Raw genomic sequence first — 22738 nt, 5'->3', positions numbered from 1 at the left:
AGATGGAGTGGAATAGGCCTTACATAAGGAAGCATTTGATTTTTGATGCATTTAAATGTTATAATAGGTCAGTTATTCTTATCCAATCCATTCCGTTACCTGTCATTGAGCTGTCCAGATTGTCCACACTGGATCCAGGTGTCTGCTCTAGTGCTCTCAAGGGCCTCGGGATCTCTAACGCTTCCTCTTCATCATCAGCATCATCATCGGGAACATCTGTTTCCAAATCAGAAATCAAGGGTCCAGACATATAACCTAATGGTGGGACTGGGGGTTGTGGTGGTTGATTACTGCTTTGAATGTGCCTAGAATATAAATGGGAATAAAGGCAAATCAGTAACATCAACAAAATTAGAATTAAACACATGCCGGGGCTACGAATTTTATATTTGTGATTTAAGTAAATCAATTTGGAACATACATTTCACCAATGGCAACAGGCTATGTATATGTGGCCTGATAAAAAATATGTAGGTTATTACATTCTTCTATTTGTAATTACAAATAGAGGGACAATACAAACTGTTACTCCCCTCCCCCAACTTTCTGTTTTGCTCTCCTTAAGAGGCAGACCTTTCCACAACTGTTTTGCTCACCAAGAGGATAGATGGGGAGAGATTCAGCGGGAGGATACAGAGAGAGGATCAGAAAGAGAGATGGCTGGCAGAAACAAGTTGAGATGTCAGGACAACTGAAAAGAGCCTGCTTAAAAGGTTAAAAGCATAGGAGCCACACATGGTGACTAGGGCCTTAATAAAGTTGATGTCTCCTGAAACCTGACTTCCTGTGGATTTTCCTTGCTGCTATCCTGAGCCCAGAGACTGAAAACTAGAGGGAGTTGCAGGAGCGTTGCCCCCGGACCGGCAGAGAAAGGCCTCTCTCCATCCATCTATCTCACTATCATCCAGCCCCATCCAAAACTCAATAATTAATGTTTTTCAACAACAAACCAACAATTTGTATAGATTAACTAGCAGAGAATAAGATTATTTGCCACAAATAACTACTTAATGTTGACATTTGAGAAGATCCAAAAAGAATATAGCTATTTTGTATCCAATATAGAGCCAAAATTTATGTGACCTTATCACATGACCCACTAGCCATTAAAAAGAAATACCACATATTGGGCTAATATCTAATCCCTCTAACCATAGTCAATAGTATATTATTTGCCTTATAAGACTTTCCTACTATAATACATCCCACTGGTTAGGCTGGATAGCTGCTTACACTTTAACACTTTTTTTTTTATCACCTTAAAATAAAAAGTTATACTGAAATACTGTTTAATATATCCACTTTCAGAAGTAAATAACACACGTATTTTGAATTCTTTTTTTTTTAAATTAACTTTTACTAAGTCACTTATTTCAGATCACTAAATATGTAAAATATGAAATCCATAACTATACATTTGTAACAGGAACTTCTTCTCACAATACATAAAAGAACAAATGAAAGCTAGTGTTTTTATTATTATAATTTATTAACATTAAAGTGTGAACACATTACATGCCTCAACATGTAATTTTTAATCTGGATATAAAGATTTTAAAGTATCTCTGATCTTAAAGAAGATGTCAAAACAGTGTAAGGCATAGTCACTGTTAATTTATACATTAAAGATGCAATATAGTTGTTCTTTAATATCTGCATTTGAGAGACAAGTAACTAAGTCTTCCATAACTTAGTTTTTCTTTCTCAATTCAATCTCAAAGTTGTAATTGACTCCAGTGTCTAGAAGATTCTAAATTTTTTTGGTTAAAAATCCAAAGATGTTTGTTCTGGAAGATACCTTAATAATACAAGGGCTACCAGTTTGAAAGATCAAGAATATGAGAGTATGATTTATCATTCAGTATTTATCAGAGCTTATCAGCTTATTAGAATTTTTTAGTTAGGAAGTTTGTTGCTATTAAAGAAAATTTTGTGCATTGATGTCTACATCTTGCTGTATAGGTTAGCTCAGTTTCCATTTGTGAATTGGAGATAGAGTGAGCCAGTGAGAAACAAAAAACTAAATAAAGAATTTATACTATGCATGACTCTTTAACCTCAGTTGCTGCACACTTTAGTCCAAGGATGTCCAAATAGAACAATATACTAGTTCTACATCATTTCTGACATGTGCTAATGGAAGACATAAGTATTAAGTAGAAAACAAATGCTCTTTAAATTCAGCAATAATTAGAGATAAGTTGAATGCATAACATTTATAAATACTTTAGTAAAAATGATACATCATGGAACAATAAACATAACTCCTCTAGATGGAACTTGAATGTCATTATTTTCAGAAAATACTCCTGTGATATTGACAGGTAGATAAAAAAGGTGGCTATACACTAAGAGCAGTTAAAAAAGTTGCTATACACAAGGAGCAAGGACCTATGTGAAACATGAGTGAGTGTTCATAACTGCTGCCTGGGACAATTCACAATTACATTCTGAAGAACTTTAAAACAGAGTAGGAGCATAGTTAGATGAGCAGGCTCTGTTAAGACAAGTCTATATGAACTAGCTTATTAGCGTACTTAGCAACTATCCATGGAGTACTCCAGAAGTGGAAAGTTCTTATTTTTGTTTATTTGTTTGTTTATGGCCACATTCTGTGGTGTTCAGGGATTACTCCTGGCTCTGCACTCAGAAATCACTCCTGGCAGTCTCAGGGGATGATTTGGGATGTCAAGGGATAAAACCTGGTTTCACAGCATACAAGACAAAAGCATCCCTGGAAATCTCTCTCTTTTATTTTTTAATTTAAAGAAAATGTATCACATAGTTTACATAACTGATCATAATACATTTCTTTCAATATGAGGGAAAACAAAGTTATTAAAATCATATAAAAAGATAGAAATAAACTACAAAGTAAAATGAAAGAGAAGACAAAAGAAAGAAAACAGTTCAGTAGTTGAGTATAGTTGTGAAAATTATTGTATTGGAAAGCTCTTTTAAATGTGAAAAGCAGCAGTAAATAATTCAGGTAAATAATTTTTATGAACAATAAAAAGTTTAGCAGGCTACTTAATTATGCAAGTATATACTCATTAAATTTCCACAACATTTTTGTTCAAACAATAATATATCTTAACAATATGATCTTGTTCAGAGTATGTAGACCTGTTCATCCATTACTAAATAAGTAATAGCTAAGGACTTCAAGTATTGATGCCAAAGAAAGTTACCCCATTTACCAGGAGGCATTGGTAAAGGAAAATCTTATCTTTTAGAGAGCCTAGAAAACAATATCTGATAGAATATATATACATACATACACACACAACACACAACACACACACACACACACACACACACACACATATATATATATATATATATATATATATATATATATATATATATATATATATATATATATATATATATAAAAGGACCTCCTTTTACCTGTAGCCAATAGGCTACTCCTTAAAGTCTATCAACTTTTGGTAGTCTGAGACCAAGATCAGCAGCAGGCACAGTTCTTTGGGACAATCCCTCTTAAATCTTGAATTTAAGACTCCTGACAGCATCAGAGGTTGTCAATATTCCAATAATTCTTTGTATATTGTTGGGAAAGTAACGCTTTCCACAACAGACTAGGAAAGGTTTACCATTTGAGCTGGTTCACTGAAACTCTCATAGTTTATGTACCCTTCATCTCTTCAGGTGGCTGATTGTAACCTGTACTTTTGTTCGAATTTCAATGAAGCATAACCTTGACTAGAACACTGTGAACTCTGTAAGCTTGAACCTAAGGATGACCTTGGGGACTGCCCTGTCATTTCATAGAATCATAATTATGATTATCTTAGTTATTTACAAATAGAGGGACTAAAACATATAAATACTAAGCAAGATTCTCAATTTTGTGTCTTGGCAAGAGTATGGCAGTGTTATAAATCTTAATTGCCCAAGTTAAAATAGCCAAACAAACAAGTAATTATTTTAGATAGAATTCAGATTTTATTATATTTCAGCTTATAACTGTGGTTCTAAAATGTAGACATTTTTGAGAAACTCTAAAATGGAATTTGTATTTTTAATAACTAACTTGCCAACCTTCATTACTTGACTTAACAAGGAAGGAAATCTTGCTGTTAAAGCAAGTTGGCTTCAATTGTAACATTTATAAAGGAATCCAATCATAATACTGTTTAGGAATAAATTACCATTGATCTTTAAAAATTATTTCTACAACTGATTAAAAAGTTCAAGAAATTCTGCTTCTAATAAAATACCTTATATCTATAATAATCTTTCAGTGGTACTACTGGTTATACTATCTCTGTGTAATTAACCTCATTTTAAAATCGAGTCCTTTAACTTTGAGAAAAAGCCCTTTTAGTAATTTGTCAGAGTGTAGGTAAACTAATTTTTTAAAAGTAGTAAATATAATTTATAAAAATGTGTTTGGGGGGATGGTTTTATAGCACAGAAGATAGGGTGTTTATCTTCAAGCGTAACCTCTTAGCAACAAGGTGTATGGTAAAAAACAAACAAATAAACCAAAAAGTGTCTCTAATTTTAAGCATATGGTATAAATCAAGAGAATATAAGCAAAGTAATGACACTGAAATTTCATTTTCAAGAGTTAATCTTTTTTGACTTAGTAGTAAGGCAACTATCTTCCATTTGTGAAACCCTTGATTATATCCCTGGTAAAAACAAAGCAACAAGCAAAGAAAATACGAGCTTTATATTTGGGAAATAAGAGCAAATAAGAAAACCATGCAGAATTGTGAAAATTGGTTCCCCTTTTTTTCTTTTTCACTGAATACTTAAATACATTCATTATGATTTATACCATATGAAGATATATAGATTGATAAGAAAATTAAAATTTATGATTTCAATTTACCCTAGGTGTAGGGGATACATTTAATGTTACTAATATTATTTTTCTCTTTTACTAAATCTAATCTAGTCCAAAGGAAGTTTGTTTGTTTTTTTTTGATTTTTGGATGCATAACTGGTGACAGTCAGGGGTTACTCCTGGCTATGCACTCAGGAATCGCTCCTGGCTTGGGGGACCAAGCTAGCGCTGGCAAGTCAGATGCCACTGCTCCAGCCCTTAAAGAAAGTCTTTAATGACTCTAAGTATATGTGCTTTATATATATTCACATTAACATCTTACCACAAACAGAATTAAATAGAAGCACTGCAAAGCATCTAAATAGGTATTTTATTATCACATTGGAAGTGATTTCATGGACATGCTAGTTGAAACTAAATAGTAATTTGAAAAAATCCAGTAAAAACAAAAACTCTTCAGCCTCCAATTCAATATATCTTAATTTCTGAATTTTTTTTTCTATGTATACAAAAGCATTCTTTTTTAGGTAGACAAAAGCATTCCTTAAGAAAATTTCATTAATTAAAAGAATAAAGAGTTGCATAAAAGCTGAATCATAATGCTGTATATTACTTTCTTTTTTATTTTGTGTTTTGGGCAACATCCAGCAATATCCTAGGTTCACTCCTGACTGTACTAAGTGAAAATTCTTGGTGGTACTTGGGAGAAACATATGGGATATTGGGAATCAATCCTGGGCTGGCCATGTGCAAGGCAATTCCACTGTCTGCTCTACTTTCTCTCTGACTGTTAGCATTTTTTGGTTTGTTTTTTTGTTTGTTTGTTTTTATTTTTGGGTCACACCTGACTGTGTTCAGGAGTTACTCCTGGCTCTTCGCTCAGAAATCACTCCTGGCAGGCTCAGGGGACCATAAGGGATGCTGGGATTCGAACCACTATCGGTCATGAATTGGTTTCTTAAAAGGCAAATGCCCTACTGCTCTGCTATCTCTCCGGCCCCCATTAGGATCTTTTCTAAGTTCAATGTGCAAATTCATTTTCTCTATCAATGTGTAGAAAGCCAGGAATCCTCTGATTTAGTCTGGATATTTACCATGTTTGCTTTGCTATATCAAATTGATAGGCCCTTGTCAGCTCGTCGAGGTGAGCTTGCAGCATTGGTTGCATCTCTTCCCTTGGGGATGGCGTAAGAGTTGCAGTGGATTGCTGTCCAAAGGAAATAGCCGGAGAAGAGGCCACACCTCGCACTGGAGGTGTTGGGACTCGATCATCATCTTCTTCCAGTTCATCTTCCATTCCCTGGTGTAAGTAGGTTTGTACTGGCAATGGCGGACACCAGCTATCACTGTCATAGCTGAATAGAAAAAAAAAATCACACATAGACATAATTATATTTGTAACAAAAAGTCCCATATTGTATCCAAAACATCTTCTCAGTTTACTTTTTCCAGATAACAAGTGGTTTGTGCTATGAAAGTAAATTACCTGGTTGTTTACATAGTTTCTAATCCTTATTATATTCATTATCACAATATCTCAGTTTACTTTTAAAATGATCTTATTATCAAATTGTTTTTGCAGTTACAAAAGGCAATAACTTTCAATAGCTATTCATGATGAAAAGCCCAATTGCTGCTTAAAAACAATGAATGAACTTACTGTTTGTAAATTTAGTTACTCTCTTTTGTTAATTTTTGTGTAATAGAAAATAAAATATTGATCTTTAAATAAATGCTTGAGATTATTAATACATTTACTCTAAATATATGCCAACCTTTGTTTCATATGCAATGGAAATTAAGACTTTGATTTATAAAAGGTTTCCAATGAGCTTATGATTCTCTGAATTCTTCCAATTTTCTCAAAAGAAATCAGTGTCCTCTAATTTCAACATATAAAAATTAACTTCCATGAGTCATGTTTAAAATTTAACCAACTACACCATACAGCTCTACATATATCCTAAGATAGCTATATGAAGTGATCTATAATGCTTAAATCATTGGCCTTTTAGGGACAATGTTCTGGGAATATGGGAAATTAATCAAATAATTTTAATTTTGATTAACTATTACCTTTCTCTTTATTATTTCTAAGACTATTGTTTAAAGGGTAAAACATATTAGAAATAAAATATATTATAAATAAAATAGATTTGAGACAGATATATTATGTGTTAATTAGAATATATTTCATAAAACATATAGACAAATAAAGCAGTTTCCCTGTGATCAGAGGTTGAAATTATTTTTTGTTTGTTTTGGTTTTGGGTTACACCCAGTGGTGCTCAGAGGTTACTCCTGGCTCTGCACTCAGAAAACGCATCCTTATGAGAAGCCAGGAATCCAACGAGGTCCGTCCTGTGTTGGCCACGTGCTAGGCAAACGCCCTATCACTGTGCTGTCGCTCCAGCCACAAGAGGCTGAAATTTTAAATTTTGAAATATCACTCAAATGTTTCTCCTTTTGTACTCTCTCTTTACAGGAAAACAAATCAGTTTTTCGACATGAACCAGCCCACTAGCACCTCAAGACTATTTGGAGATCATTTTCACTTTTCTATTCTATTTCCCTGTTTGACACCATATGAATATTTCTAACATCTTTGTTCACATCATACTGATGATTAAAGTTATTCAGTGATTATTGGTATTTTAAGAAAAAGTTCAAAGTCATTAATTCATATGTAAAATACTTTCCTATGTGACCAAGCTAATATTTTAGACTAATTTTCTACTCCATAGCCTACTTTATTCCTTTCTAAAGTCTAATTCTGTATAGAACAATTTTCAAACCATTTGCCTATGACCTCATGCTTTTCCATCAAGGTTCCGTTAAATGTTATCACTTTGGTGAAGTCCTCTCTATTTTTACTACATGAGACTGATTATAACTCATAATACTTTGAACACATAACACCATATATTGGGATTATTTATTACCTGTGATTTACCACCATTATTCTATCTATAATATGAAGATTTCGGTAATTCTCATTTTATATTTATAAAATCTACCACATTATATAAAATACTTGTGATTTTCATTAAAATTAAAAATATTGATTTTACAAATATATAGAATTGTCTTAATTTCCTTAAGAACCTGAGTAATAAAAATCTAAATAATTCTTGGATTTTTAATCTAAGTGGCTTTTTACTTTCTGGTTTGATTGAATATATCACAAAATCTCCATGTGAATATTTATAGTAGTTTTATTTTTTAAATGACAAAACTTGTGGAATATAGACTGTGGAATATTATGTAGAATTTAAAAAGAAACTGGAGCAGTGACATAAGCTGTAGGGTGTTGCCTTGCGCAGGGCAAACATAGGACGGACCACGGTTCAATCCCCTGGTGTCCCATATGATCCACCAAGCCAGGAGCAATTTCTGAGCGCATAGCCAGGAGTAACCCCTGAGCATCACTGGGTGTGGCCCAAAAACCAAAAAAAAAAAAAAAGAAGAAGAAGAAAGAAACAACTTGCCAGTTCACAAAAAGACAGAAAAATTAAAAAGATGTACCGTATTTGCCGGTGTATAAGACGACCCCCTAATCTTGCAGTTAAAACATAGGGTTAGGCCTATATTCGCTGTATCAGACAGAACGTTCCTGTGCTGCAACTGTATGTACCAGAGTGAGCCAATCACAACAAGCAACGGTTCAATGGTTATACTGTAATAGACTTCCTCTCTGACTCTGGCCAATCTGAGCAGGCTTTTTACAGTGTAGATTCGGATCCAAAACATTGTCTAATTTGCATGCATATAAAGCCTACTTGGATTGGCTGAGTTAGAGAGGCGGTCCGAGCAGCCTTGCATTGATTGGTGCAGGATCGAGTTGGAAAATTTGTTTTGTGGCAATATTCAATTTTCGTTTAGCGGCATATTGAAATATTTTTCGGGATATACTCGGAGTATAAGACAACCCTCGATTTTCGGTTGACTTTTTTTTTTGTTTCAAAAGTTGTCTTATATGCTGGAAAATACGGTAATTAAAAAAGTGAATATGAAACGTCTACCAACTGAATATATGTTGTTCCAACTGTATAATCTTTTAGGAAGGGCAAAAATTATGGACACAGTTAAAAGTTCAGTAGTTACGAGAATTTAAGAAATGGTCCAACACAGAAGACCTTTTTTTTTTGGGGGGGGGTGCCACACCCGGCGGTGCTCAGGGTTTACTCCTGGCTATCTGCTCAGAACTAGCTCCTGGCAGGCACGGGGGACAATAGGGGACGCCAGGATTTGAACCAACCACCTTAGATCCTGATCGACTGCTTGCAAGGCAAATGCCCTGCCGCTGTGCTATCTCTCCGGCCCCACACAGAAGACTTTTAAAACAGTGAAATTGCAAATATAATAGCATTATGGTGATACACATCATTTCATTGATTAAGCCCACTAGAATGTGCAGTATTTTATCAGGAAACCTTACTATAAACCATGAATTTTCACTAATGGTATATGTATCATATTCATCCATCAATTGAACCAATGTAATTATTTGTTCAGAGTTTCCTTAGTGATGGAAGCTATGCATATGTGGATACAAGTAGAATTTAGGAAATCTCTGTACTTTCTGCCAAATAGTGTCATAATCTTAATATGAATCTAAAATAGCTAACTTTAAAAATATAAATTTATTATCCGTTTAGTAAATGATCAGATGCCAGTTAACTATCTATTTATAAAGCTTGCAGTTTAGTGTAGAATACTAATTGTAAGCAAATAGTAGCTAATGCAAAATACTATGAGAAAGTAAAGGGAGGCCACAGCTAGTATTTCAGTTATGCAATGTTCTACTGACCACTGAAAAAAGTAATATGTGGTGACACAAAGGAAGAGGAAATATAAACTAAACAATTAAAATTGTTGTTTCCTAATTGATAATAACTGACAAATAAGGTATGACCATTTACATAATAAGGCAGGAGAGAGAAGTTGGAGTTTGAAATTTTGCCTCTGGTTAATGAACATAAACTAAGATTCTTTTCAGAGGAAATGATAACATCTTGATCACTCAATATTCCAATTCTGTGTCAACCTCAATGATTTGCAAACAGAAGGCCCTACATTAGGAGATTGGTGAAGGTGGGTCCGGAGTGATAGCACAGCAGTAGGGCATTTGCCTTGCATGCGGGAGTCCTGGGACGGAACCGAATTCAATCCCTGGCATCGTATATAGTCCCCTGAGCCTGCCAGGGGTGATTTCTGAGCACAGAGCTAGGAGTAAACCAGGAGCACAGCCAGGTGTGTCCCCAAAACCAAAACCAAACAAATTTAGTACAGGAGAGAAGAGATGGTTTAGGGTTTATGAGTATTTCTTGCACATGGTTTATCTTGGTTCAATCATAAAATCACCTGAATCCCTTAATATTGCCAGCTGTGTGCCTAGATGCCCCTAGACACATTGCAGGACTCTGGAGGACCCCACACACTGCTGGGATAACCACATATCTTGTGAACCAAGGACCAAGCAGGATCATATTTTCTGAGCCTTGTATTAAACCTTTGATCAAGTTGTTCAAAATTAGGAGGAGAGGCATTCATGCCTCCTGAACACGCTTGGGACACAACTACTCTAAACCAAAAAAATTCTCTGCAGTTGGAATATTTCTTCTCAAGTATGTTTTATATCACACTACAGACACATCTTTGTGCATTACAAATTAAACCATTTAAATAATAGGAAATGATGTTGAATTTTTAAGAAGTGACTAAATGCAAAGAGCAATCTGACCTTAAAATTTTTCTCTAAAATAATGTAATTTAATCTTCTTCATATGTTGAGAATCACAGTTGGATACCATTTGACAAAAATGTTCTGTGCCAGACTGTGGTTATTATGTGGTGCTTATCTTTATTGCTGTAGTGCTCACTGGAATTTTTATTTGATATCTCCTTTTGTATTGTTGTGGTGTTTCACTTCCTTTTTCCCATTCCTCTCTCAAACTGAGGTTGAGAGCCTCTATAAGGATTCCACCCACTTTCGGCTTATTTGATTTTTACCCATTTGATTGCTTTTCTTCAACCAAAACCACATATCTAGAACTATCTAGTTCCGCCTCTCAAATAGATGGGGAAATATTGGAGGCTACCAAGACCAAACAGTTGTATGATCACTAAGTAGGAAGCTAGACACAGAGGGACCCCTTATACTAGCAGTCCGGGGTGTGAGGTTGGGGGACATGGGATACAAGATGGGAATGGGGATGGAGGGAGGACAAATTGGTGATGGGAATTCCCTGATTCAATGTTAATATGTACCTAAAATATTACTGTGAAAGATATGTAAGCCACTTTGGTCAAAATAAAAATTATTATAAAAATGTTTTCCATAAAAAATCTGTAATTCCCTATTCCCTTTGTATGCAATGTACAGGCAATGGAGAGTCTAATGTATGAATATCATTTTTGACATAAATCAAATGCATGCCATATTGAATTAAGTGAATAATAAAGTATTCTCAACAAACAAAAATAGCTCAATATTTATTTATTTTAATTAGAATAAATGTATGTGACCAAATATTTTGGTAGTTTCAATGATAGACCAGAAAAGTGGTGAACACATTCTGTGTCTGTGGAACACCAACAAAATTGAGAAAATTCATAGACCATTCATAGAACCATATTTGATTTGAGAGATTAAATTTCAACATTTTATTTTAGCAACTTGAAAAAAATGGAATGTGCTGCTGATGCTAAACCAAAGGTCTTTGTTGTAACCTTTCCTAAAGAAGCTTTTATTTTTTTGACTTACTGTCAGGAAAATATGAGGCATTGTATTATCTGTCTTGCCCAGTGAATAATGAAAAATATGACAACAAATCAATGCTGCATGTGAACTAAACTGTTAAAGGGCAGATGCAAATATCAAATTACTAATAAAAATACAATAAAGTTCAATACTCACAAAGCTTGCCAATCTCTAATCATAGTAACAAAACTATGGGATGAGATATCTATTTAATAGCTACTGAATTCTTAGTATTATATAGCAGTAATAAAAAATTGATAACTAAAAAAAGATACATTTTGGTACATTTTCTCAAGTTGAGAGACAAATCAATGACAGAAAGCATTTGTCATTGGTGCTATTATATAAAATTCTATTTGGACAATGATAACTTTTCGTATTAGTATTATTATAAATCATGAAAGGCCTGGAAAGAAATTGGTGATATGGAAGCTCTAACAAAGAGTAGAAAAAAAACAAGAGATATTTTGTTTTCAAATTGTGATTACTTTGTTCTAAGTATACCTTTAAAATCTGTCATTTTCACAGAGGGGACCACTTATACTAGCAGCTTGGCGGGGGGGGGGGGGGGGGGAGGGAAGGAGGTTATGGGATGCATACTGGGAACAGGGGTGGAGGGAGGACAACTTTGGTGGTGGGAATTCCTGGATTCAATGTCAATATGTACCTAAAATATTACTGTGAAAGATATGTAGTCCACTTTGCTCAAAATAAAAATTATTATTATATTTAAAAAATCTGTCATTTCTTTCTGTTTGTCTGCCATTACTTAATTTTATTACTTTATCATTTTCATAATTTCAACCATTCTGCTGCAATATCCCATAAGTTATTACCTTCCCCAGTATCATGCAACTTAATACATTATACCCAAAGATCAGAATTCCTATATTAGTATGTGTATATTTTATCTACATCACATAATAGGACAAAAATGTGAAACAGGCCTCGAGGTGACATAGAAAGTTTCAGTTAAAAAACTATTCTTAAAAATTCAGAAGTAGCTGTTATGCTCAAACAAACAAAAGAGAGAAAAAAATTCTGATATGTACAGATGAGCTTTCGGTGAAAAAAATCATCAAATGCAGGCATCTTTTAAAGAAACAAAGGTATTTTAACATATATGGACATCCAAACAGAAAACTAGGAATAATAAAATTGTCTTTATTTTTTCATTTTCAGTTTCAAAGTTAAAAGCAACACAGATCTGAGAAGTATGAAAACTATGAAGAATGCAGAAAACAAACCAGCTAAGCTAATTAAAATTGTAAAAGACTGACTACATCTCTTCTGACTTCCTTTTTGGTTGCACTAGAAAATAAAAGTATCAATGTCTTTTGAGTTAAAAGTCAATTAACACAAACTAAGGGAGAAAAACCTAAATCTTGTGAGAGAGATGTTTGGAAAGGGATAAGATCACATTTTATACACCCCCCCCCCCAATTTCTTTTCATATCTAAATAGGTTTTGTTAGAGAATGCTCATTGGTTTGAACCATTTTTATTGCTCTGACACATAAGCTTTCATCAAAGCTGATGATTAAAGTTGTATTCACTGGCCAGGTCCCTACAATTATCCCATTGATGACAATGCTCTACAGAGGGCACCCTGCGATGGCCAGACATCAAATCATTAGAAAACTGTAAGGGATGATGAAGAAGGTCATTACAATTCCCTTTTTACTCCTTATCAGAAGTGGCTCTTTAGTTCACAGAGCTATGGGTAGTTGCTTTCACACTAACATGAAATATTAGAAATGGAGGCTGCATTATCATGATTGCAGACAATCTAAGGCACTTGACATCCAAGGATTTTAGGTACTCAACATGTGCTGTGTTGTATTTATTAGCTAAAAATACATAGATGGCACAAACAATAAAAGAAGGGGCAAGCAATCAACAGACTGGATGGAGGCAGGGAAAGAACATGAGGAAATATGCACAACATAAAGGATACAATTCTAGATTTATTTTTGCATATATAACAAATTACCCATTTTCTGGTTGTTCTACTGCATAGTGTTCCAGCTCTGTACCAGGAAGAGGCTGGACAGGGGGAGGAGGGAGAGGAACATTGGCCCAAGTTGATCCATTGTTTTTCTGCGGTTTAGAAGTATTTTTGTTTTTCTTCTTTTTTCCACCTTTCCCACCTGAAAGTAATAATGAATTTGTTTAGTGATACCAAATTTCAAAAGAAACAGAGTACATCAGATGGGAAGATGAACTTATATCTTTTAAAACACCCAAGTCAGTTTGTAATAGTTGTTTAAAGCTATAAAGATTATGATGTAATCAGAAAATAACCTTATACAGTACTAAAAATGTTAGTTTTGTTCCTAGTGCATTAACTGCAAAGTTGAATAAAGCATAAATATGGCTGTTAGAGTAAAAGCACACTTGTTGATTTATTCATGTCTTATGCATCCATGTTTTCATTGTTAGACAAAATAATAGGCCATAACAGATTCTTTCAAATTCCAGATTTCAGTACATCTTGTAATGCTCTTTTGTATGATCACTCACAGTGAAAAATGTAATGTTCATGAATGCAAACTAATATTTTTCCATTAAAACCTATTCAATTGAATTAATCCACGGTACTAACATTTTGTTTTCTCTCAATAATACTGAAAAGAACCAAGAAGCTGAAATCTGGTGAACATTTGTAACTCTCAAAAGATGATATATCTTCTATAATTTTTAATAATTAATGGAATTCTTTTTTTGAAAGTTAGACTATTTTCCAGATGTCTTAAACATGACTTATGTAACAGTTTCACAAAAAGGAAAGAAAATGAATAAAATTTTAGTACTCAGTTTTAACAGTGTCTTAATAGAGTGAATTCACATACAAAAGAGGAAAAGAAAGTTGGCAGTATATGTCTCAACTGAACTAAGTGGAGTGTTATAAAATATGAAAATATACTTAATCATTAGTATAGGGCTTTACTTTTAATTGTACTAGTTTAATTGATTGCTGTACTTATTTCTTCCATATTTAGATAGATAAGACATCTTCCTTAAAGCTGGACAACAGGGGTTCAGGGTGATAATATAGCAGGTAGAAGTACTTGTCTTGCATGTGGTCAACCCAGGTTTGATTTCTGGAATGCCTTGTAAGTCCTCCAAGCAATGCCTAGTGTAATTTCTTTCTTTTTTTTTTTTTTGCATTTTTTTCTTTATTTAAACATTTTGATTACAAATATGATTGTGATTAGGTTTCAGTCATGTAAAGAACATCCCCCTTCACCAGTGAAACATTCCCACCACCAATGTCCCAAATCTTCCTCCATCCCACCCCACCCCCACCTGGACTCTAGACAGGCTTTCCAGTTCCCTCATTCATTCACATGATTATGGTAGTTCTCAGTGTAGTTATTTCTGTAACTGAACTCACCACTCTTTGTGGTGAGCTTCATGAAGTGAGCTGGAAGTTCCAGCCCTCCTCTCATTGTCTCTGAGGATTGTTGCAAAGATGACTTTTATTTTTCTTAAAACCCATAGATGAGTGAGACTATTCTGCGTCTCTCTCTCACCCTCTGACTTATTTCACTCAGCATGATAGGTTCCATGTACATCCATGTATAAGAAAATTTCATGACTTCATCTCTCCTGACGGCTGCATAATATTCCATTGTGTATATGTACCACCTATATTTAACTACTGTCCCTTTGGAGGAGAGGTGGGGCACACCCAGCAATGCTCAAAGATTACTCCTAGCTCTGCACTCAGAAATTACACTAGGTGGAAAATACGGCCTAGTGTAATTTCTGAAGTGCAGAGCTAGGAGTAATCCTTGAGCATTGCTGGGTGTACCCCACCCCTCCTCCAAAGGGACAGTAGTTAAATATAGGAACACAAATTTCTTGAAGAAAACTCAGTATTTTCAGGGTTACCTGAGCAACCAATTCTATCAACAATTATTAGCTATCTAAAATATTAATATTAACCTCTGGATTTCATTGTTGTGTAACTACAATCCATGTGTATCAGGTAGGTTTAGCAGTATAATCTTGCACTAAAATAATACTCAAACTCTGTCAACTGCATTTTTCTATCAATTACTGGGAATTAGTAACTGAATAATAACTTAATATTTTGTTTAAAAGCAAAAAATGTGATAATAATTTTTCAAATATATATACTAGCTATTCTCTATTACCTATAGAACTGCGTATATTTTCTAGATAATAAGTAAAAAGTCACACTTAAAGAATATAGCATCCGAGCAAAATACTTCTTTAACAAAATAGAAGATATTTGGGAAAAAGAGAGCAGGTATCTTCTACTTTCAATTCCCTGAGAATTGAAATCTTGTTAAATTCTAAAGAGTCTTATCTCAGGATTTGAAGAGTAATTTGTCACATTTTATTCATTCGATAGCTCTCATTCAAATCTTCAAAGATATAAAATTATTAACCCTTTGAGGCAACCTAAGGATTCTAAGTGAAAATGCTAATAAGGAACTCAAAATAAAGAATTCTCAATAAGTGTCAACCAATATTACTCTTCCAAATCTTCACTAACAGCAGTAACTTACAATGGCTAACTTATTTTAGTCCAATAAAAGCAAAAAAAAAAAATAGCCTGACTGTTGGAATAAAAATAATAAATTGACTTTAATGTGTCTGCAGCTTTTAGCATGCATACTTCATTTTTTGATGACCCACCAAATAAAAAAATAAGTAGATATTAAAATAATGTCATTTCAAGAATTAAAAGAGAAATTGGGAAGTTGTGAGTTTTTATAACATTTGCCTTAGTAGTTCATTCTTCATTCTTTACATATTTATTTAATTACATACTTTTCCATACATCTTATAGCTGATTATCAGCAGAAGTAACATAGTTCTGACATCTCCAATTTTTATATAAGAAAATAGAAATATTTCTTGAGTGTTAAGTAGTACATATTCATAGAGTAAGAAAAAAAAAGATCTGGAATCATTTTAACTAGAAATTTTCTTTTCTATTTCTCTGATCCCAAATCAGTGGAAATGTTTGCCCAAGATCAAAATGTTATTTATTTTTTTCCTAAAAAATGCAAACTTAATATATATGAAGAACAGGGCTTATTTATAGTAAATATTCTGAAAGCTTTCCATCCAACATTCAGTTTGTGCTTTATTTATAATCATGGTTAATGTTGGGATTATAAATAAATTTGATTCTTTTCTCTTAGAATTAATCTAGAGCTCTGAACATGATAATGAGAATATAAAACTAGGGGATATTTAAGTCACTGAGCATTGTATTTGTCAAACTTTAGGTAAATCTTGAAATGCTGAAGTAAGTTAGACATATTCTATTACTGTAATTCCAAGCAAAGAATTTCAAAGACATTCTGACTTATATTTTCAGAAATATATTTTAAAGATTTGAAAATATATTCCTCTTCCATATATCTTTAACATAAAATGTAAATACTTCCAATTATAGAGATTTTAGGAATGTTGAACAAATGTCTATATATAAGAATTTAAAAATGATACAATTTTAAAATTAAACTCATAGTTTATTGCCAGAATAGAAAATACTTATTACTGTTATTGTTACTGGTGCTTCACTTTGTGTGCATATGTGTTCTCTTACCTACTATATATATAGATAAGTATGCTTGCAGAATGTTTGATAAAAAATGATTTTATCCTTTAATGGCTTAGCTTTTATTACAAGTATTCTGCATTTAAGTATTGAATAAATTATACTAATGCTTTTTAAAGAAGATGAGCAGCTCACTAACATAATTCAAAAATGTCTAATTTTCTTTATTACCATTATTATTTTAAATTGGTTTCATTACTGTGCACAAATTAAGAAAACCTCATAAAATAATGTGATTTGATATCTTAGGACATCTTGATCTTAAATTTAAAACTTATGAACTATATGTATAATTAATAGAATAAAGCAGTCTCCAATATTAAATTTAGTTTGGACTAAGCTAAGAACAATCACTTCATGGTCACGTACTATAATGCTTTCCATTATCCATTTTAGTAAGTTATTGTGTTTAACTATGATGAGAAATGAATATATATACACTTCTATGTACATTTGCTGCTCAGGAGCTGAATGATTAAAAGAAGTATTAAGTAGTATTGTGATTTGTATTCTGCTTACAACTTTGAAAACTTGGTGGAAAAAAAACACATACAGAATTCTTAATGAAGCATTCACAGAGGTTCTCATCTGATTCATAGTTTGCAACATATAGATTTAAAATAATCATGTTGCTGGAAACCTTATGTATTTTGAAGGGCATAACCTTAGGAATCATTATTTTTTTAATTACTCAGTATAATCATGGGTCCCATTATAAATAAATGATAGTACAAATGACATATAAGGTTATTCAAAATTTCCCCTGGATTATTAAGCCAGTTTATATTCATAACAGATGTTTAAGTTTTTTCCTCTATTATATAGGTAGGAAGAGCAAATGGCTCATTTTGGAGAGAATTGAGAACATTAACATTTTAAGATTAAAGAGATTCTATCTCCAGAGGAAAAGTCATTTAGTAAATGGTACACTTGTGATATAAAAAGAGTTAACTCTTCACATTCTTAATCTCTGCTATTCTGTCACATATCTTAAAACATAAAAATTCTGTATAAGAAACACAGATTAAATAAATCTTAAAATATATTATTAGTATTAAAATATAAATCAAATAAAGTCATGATATTAAATCAGAAATATGAAGAAAAAGATATTAATCAAGACATGTACATGGATACTTGAAAGTTAAGTGTGTCTACTACGACCTCCTCATTTTAGAGGTTACGTCCTTGAGCCCCCAAAATCACTGATATTCATGATCACGTGATTTATGCCTAGTAAATTATTTTTTCACATGTGTATAAAAATCTATAATAAAAATTATTAGTTTGGTTGGACAAGTCCAAACTTAAATATTGGGGGCTGGAGAGATAGTACAGCAAATAGTGTGCTTTTTCTTTATATAACTGACCCTGACGTGATCATTGACACCCCCAGTGATCCTCTGGGCACTGTCAGGAGTTATGACCAAATGTAGAGATTGAAATAAGTCCTGAGCATAGTTGGCTGTGGCCCATTAACAAAAACAAACTAAACACAAAACCCACAAATATTAAAATCCATGGCACAAAGAGGTGATAAATATGAAAGAATGCTTTTGTGAATAATACTTTCCCACATTCACATTCCAGTAAGAATGCTTATCAAAATAATTTCATTTATTAACACAAAATACATTATTTTACATGGTATTTTGGAACTATTTCCAAAAATAGGAGGTCACATTACCAGAATCCTTACATAAAAAAATTTCCAAAATCATTTTTATATTATTTTGTTATTTTTTAGTAATTAGTCATTTGGTATTCATCCATGAAATAGCCATTCCTGTGAAATCTATTTATTTCTTTTGAAGTTTTGGTGGGATGTTATTATACAATGTGCTCAGGTTACCATCTGGTAGCAGGGATCAAACAGGGCTTACATGCAAGGGAAATGCCTTAACTTCTGTACTTTCTCTCAGGCCCTGATATCTTTATTTTCAGTTTCTATTTGTTCTTAAGTTTCAAGGCAGATGAAACTCATCAGCTCTTCAGGGAATAGCAGTTTGACAAATGGTATTTTTCTGTAAATATCCTTGTACTCAGAGTAGGTAAAGGGGGTCAGCAATTTTTAGACCCCAACATGAATCCAATGAGGACAAACTCTCATGATCATAGAGAGGATACATGTTTGACATAAATTTTGATTTAGAATTTCTCCATAGCCCTTAGGAACACAGGTCATATGTTGGTGACAAACAAATATTTCTTCTTACTGTGATGAGACCAACCTGAAAGACTGCCACTCCTCTCTGAGCTGTTGTGAGAGCTGGTGGTGCTGAAATCCTGTGACTGGTTGTGTGGCATTCTATTAGACAATCCCTCAGCCAATCGGTAGTCAGGGATGTAAAGTAAGGCTAAGGGTTAAAGGGCAGAGGTCATAGTGGCATCATGTGATTAGTTCACAGCACAAGCCCATGCAGAACATGCAATTAGCAATTCAGAAGCAGATGTTGTGGGATAGAGGAGGAATGTTTAGTCTATCCTGACCTAATGGAAGTAGAGATGGATTGCTGATTGTTCTATGGAAAAGAGCTCAAAGGATGAAACCGATTGTGTTGGTGTGTGTGGTAACAACAGTGGTGGTGGTGAGGATTGTGGAAAGTACTAGAAACATGCCCATATATATTTTAATAAGCTTAGGTAGTGAACCTGGTAATGAATCACCATACAACAGATACTAATTTCTATTTCATGCACAAATGATATGAACGGACCAACTCTGGAAGTAAGAACCAGACTCACCATTGTTACCTTTGTTCTGATCAGGTAGAGAATAACCAAATCCCATCAAATCTGTTTTTTGCTGGATTGAACTTTTCCACTGAGGGTCGGGAAGATCAACAGCCAATTCATGTATGCTATTGGAATGCAAGATCTGTGTCGTGGCATATGGTGTAGCCTGCGTTATTTGGCTGGAACTATTGTAAGTGGTCTTGGTAGTGAAGTCAATGCTGCTATAAATGGCTCCGTCTGAGAGCATGGTTGCTGTTTTATCTCCTTGGCCTGGAACTGGTGGCAGCACATCTGTGGTGAACATAGGAAAATGAAACAATTTAATAATGCACAGGAAGCCCAAAACTATCAAAATTGAAGATGAAAAATAAATGTGTCATGTCGCACGTTTGCATTTCAGCTGAGATGGGCTTCATGAGCCAATGGAGGGTAGATGATGTACAATCGTCGCCCAAATATCAGTCTAGATGACAGGCAGGCTACAGCTCGTCCTTCATGTCTCACTGATTAACCTCCCCTCATTTTCTTCAACCATGTATAAGAAGTTTGGTCTATTTCACTACTAAAAATGCTCTGAATTGTTCATTCAGTTTCAGAACCCATGAAACTGTTAGCTTATTTGCCGAAGAAGCAATTACAAGAGCAATATCTACAAATCATGGATGAACACATCTTTTCGCATTTGATTCTTAAAAGATATGGGATACAATTGCTGAATAGAGGCAAACATTGTCAAAATTACACTATCCATACTATAAGTACATTTTAAAATCTCTTGTTCCTGAGATTTCAACCTGTCCTTTTTCTTATTTCACAGCTCATAAATAGAGTGTAACTGCTGGTAGAGAACGTACTTTTTTTTTCTTAGATAACAAAAGAAAATGTTCATGAATAAGTCATTTTCACAATACAGAAGGAATTAGCTATAGAAAAAGCAATCTGAGTGATCAGGGCATTTAATTTATGCCACCAACTCTTCGAAGTAGAGAATTAGAGTTGTAGCTTGTAATACAGCAATAGTAAAATTAAACTTCAGGAACAACACTGAATATCAATCAGTCCATTTAACATTTTGGTGTGCTGAATTATCTTTACATGATGCTTTTAACTCAGAATTGCCTCCTCTCTTGAGCTCTTATTTTTTTTTCTTGTCAGAGGAGAGATACTAAGTGAATCAATTTCATCCTATAACATTAGTTTAATTAGATAGAGTTAAAGTAAACTTAGGTATAAAGTATACTTTAATGGTTCATGCTCAGTAAGTCACATTTTATATCACCTTTCTTGATTTCTTTGTTAAAAAACTTATCCAACTAGTTTTAGTGTTGCAATATTAAGTTAAATATCTAACTATTTCAGTAGCAAAATCACATTGTCAGCACAGAGAAAGTAGAAGAAACTTGGTAAAACAGCTTCCAAAATGTATATACCAATATCTCATCTGTATAACTGTGGGTAGTGTCAGATACTAAATACTAAATTACTATATTCAATAAATATTAAATAGAATTACATAAATACTAAATGTTACTATATTACTAATACTATATTTTTTATATCTTATATTAAAGATATTTTATACATGAAAATCCTAGTCTTGATAAGATTCTTTTTGTTTGTTTGTTTGTTTTTTCAGGCCACACCCATTGATGCTCAGGGGTTACTTCTGGCTAAGTGCTCAGAAATTGCCCCTGGCTTGGGGGGATCATATGGGACATCGGGGGATCGAACAGCGGTTGTGATCTTTCCTTGGCTAGCGCTTGCAAGGCAGACACCTTACCTCTAGCGCCACCTCGCAGGCCCCCTTGATAAGATTCTTTACAAATATTATTTTACTTTTGTTTTTTTTTCAAAAGTTAAACATTTTGTTTAGCAATAGTAGTAAGAAATTGACTTAATATTTTACATTGTAAAATGCATGTCATTTGTAAAGATCTGAAAAAAAGGGTGCTATTCTAGTTGTTTAGCAATGAAGTGGAATTGTTATTAAAAAATGTGTAAATGCCTACCACTGAGATGATTAAAAATGTTAAATCTGGGGATCGGAGCGGTGGTGCAAACGGTAAGGCATCTGCCTTGCCTGCACTAGCCTAGGACAGACCATGGATCTTTTCATCTAGTGTCCCATTTGGTCCCCCAAGCCAGAAGCAATTTCTGAGCACATAGCTAGGAGTAACCCCTGAGCAACACTGGTGTGGCCCAAAAACCAAAAAAAAAAAAAAAAAACAAAACAAAACAAAAAAAAAACCCAAAAAAACCCAGAAACTTAAATCTGTATAAAAGTACAATTTTATAAACTCCTAAATTGTTTTTTAAAAAGTAATTAGAAAATTTGTTTATGAAGAAGCATATTTCATGGTAAATAGTAAATTTTCTGGTTGTTTGTTTAGGTTCACACCAAGTAGTGCTCAAGGGTTACTCCTGGCGTCTGCCTTCAGACATCACTCCTGGCAAGCTCAAAAGAGAATGTGGGATGGTGAGGATAGAACCCGGGTTGGTTGCATGCAAGGAAATGCCCTACACACTGTGCTATCACTACGGTCTCTGTAATGTTTAATCTTGTTCATTTTCTCTCTTTATCATTTAGTGCCAGAGAACCAACCCTATACTACATAAATGCAAGACATAAACCTGACCGCTAAGCAATATTACCAGTCTAAAAGTAATATATAATTATCTGTAAATTATTTTAAAAAATATTCTTCATTAGAATATGTTTCAGAGTCTTATTCCTACCATCTTACAAATTTCCCCCCTGGTAAAAATTTAATGGCTAGACAAATTGCTCTTACATGAATAGCCATCTACCTAAATGA

At 33.6% G+C, this 22738-nt stretch overlaps 1 protein-coding gene across 1 annotated transcript in view; it reads right to left on the bottom strand.

The window, feature by feature from the left end:
• ROBO2 (roundabout guidance receptor 2) overlaps positions 1–22738 on the bottom strand; it is a 1375087-nt gene that overhangs the window by 33584 nt on the left and 1318765 nt on the right. The window contains exons 20-24 of the mRNA XM_049785493.1: positions 19932–20213; positions 19418–19543; positions 13575–13731; positions 5914–6174; positions 100–305 (exon numbers count right to left, since the gene is read on the bottom strand). Coding sequence (XP_049641450.1) covers positions 100–305; positions 5914–6174; positions 13575–13731; positions 19418–19543; positions 19932–20213 — 1032 coding nt within the window. The remainder of the gene's footprint in view (positions 1–99; positions 306–5913; positions 6175–13574; positions 13732–19417; positions 19544–19931; positions 20214–22738) is intronic.

Source organism: Suncus etruscus, chromosome 13 (genome assembly GCF_024139225.1).
Source record: "Suncus etruscus isolate mSunEtr1 chromosome 13, mSunEtr1.pri.cur, whole genome shotgun sequence".
Classification (NCBI taxonomy): Eukaryota; Metazoa; Chordata; class Mammalia; order Eulipotyphla; family Soricidae; genus Suncus; species Suncus etruscus.
The sequence above is the reverse complement of the archived record's forward strand: the minus strand, read 5'-3'. Positions and strand labels throughout refer to the sequence as shown.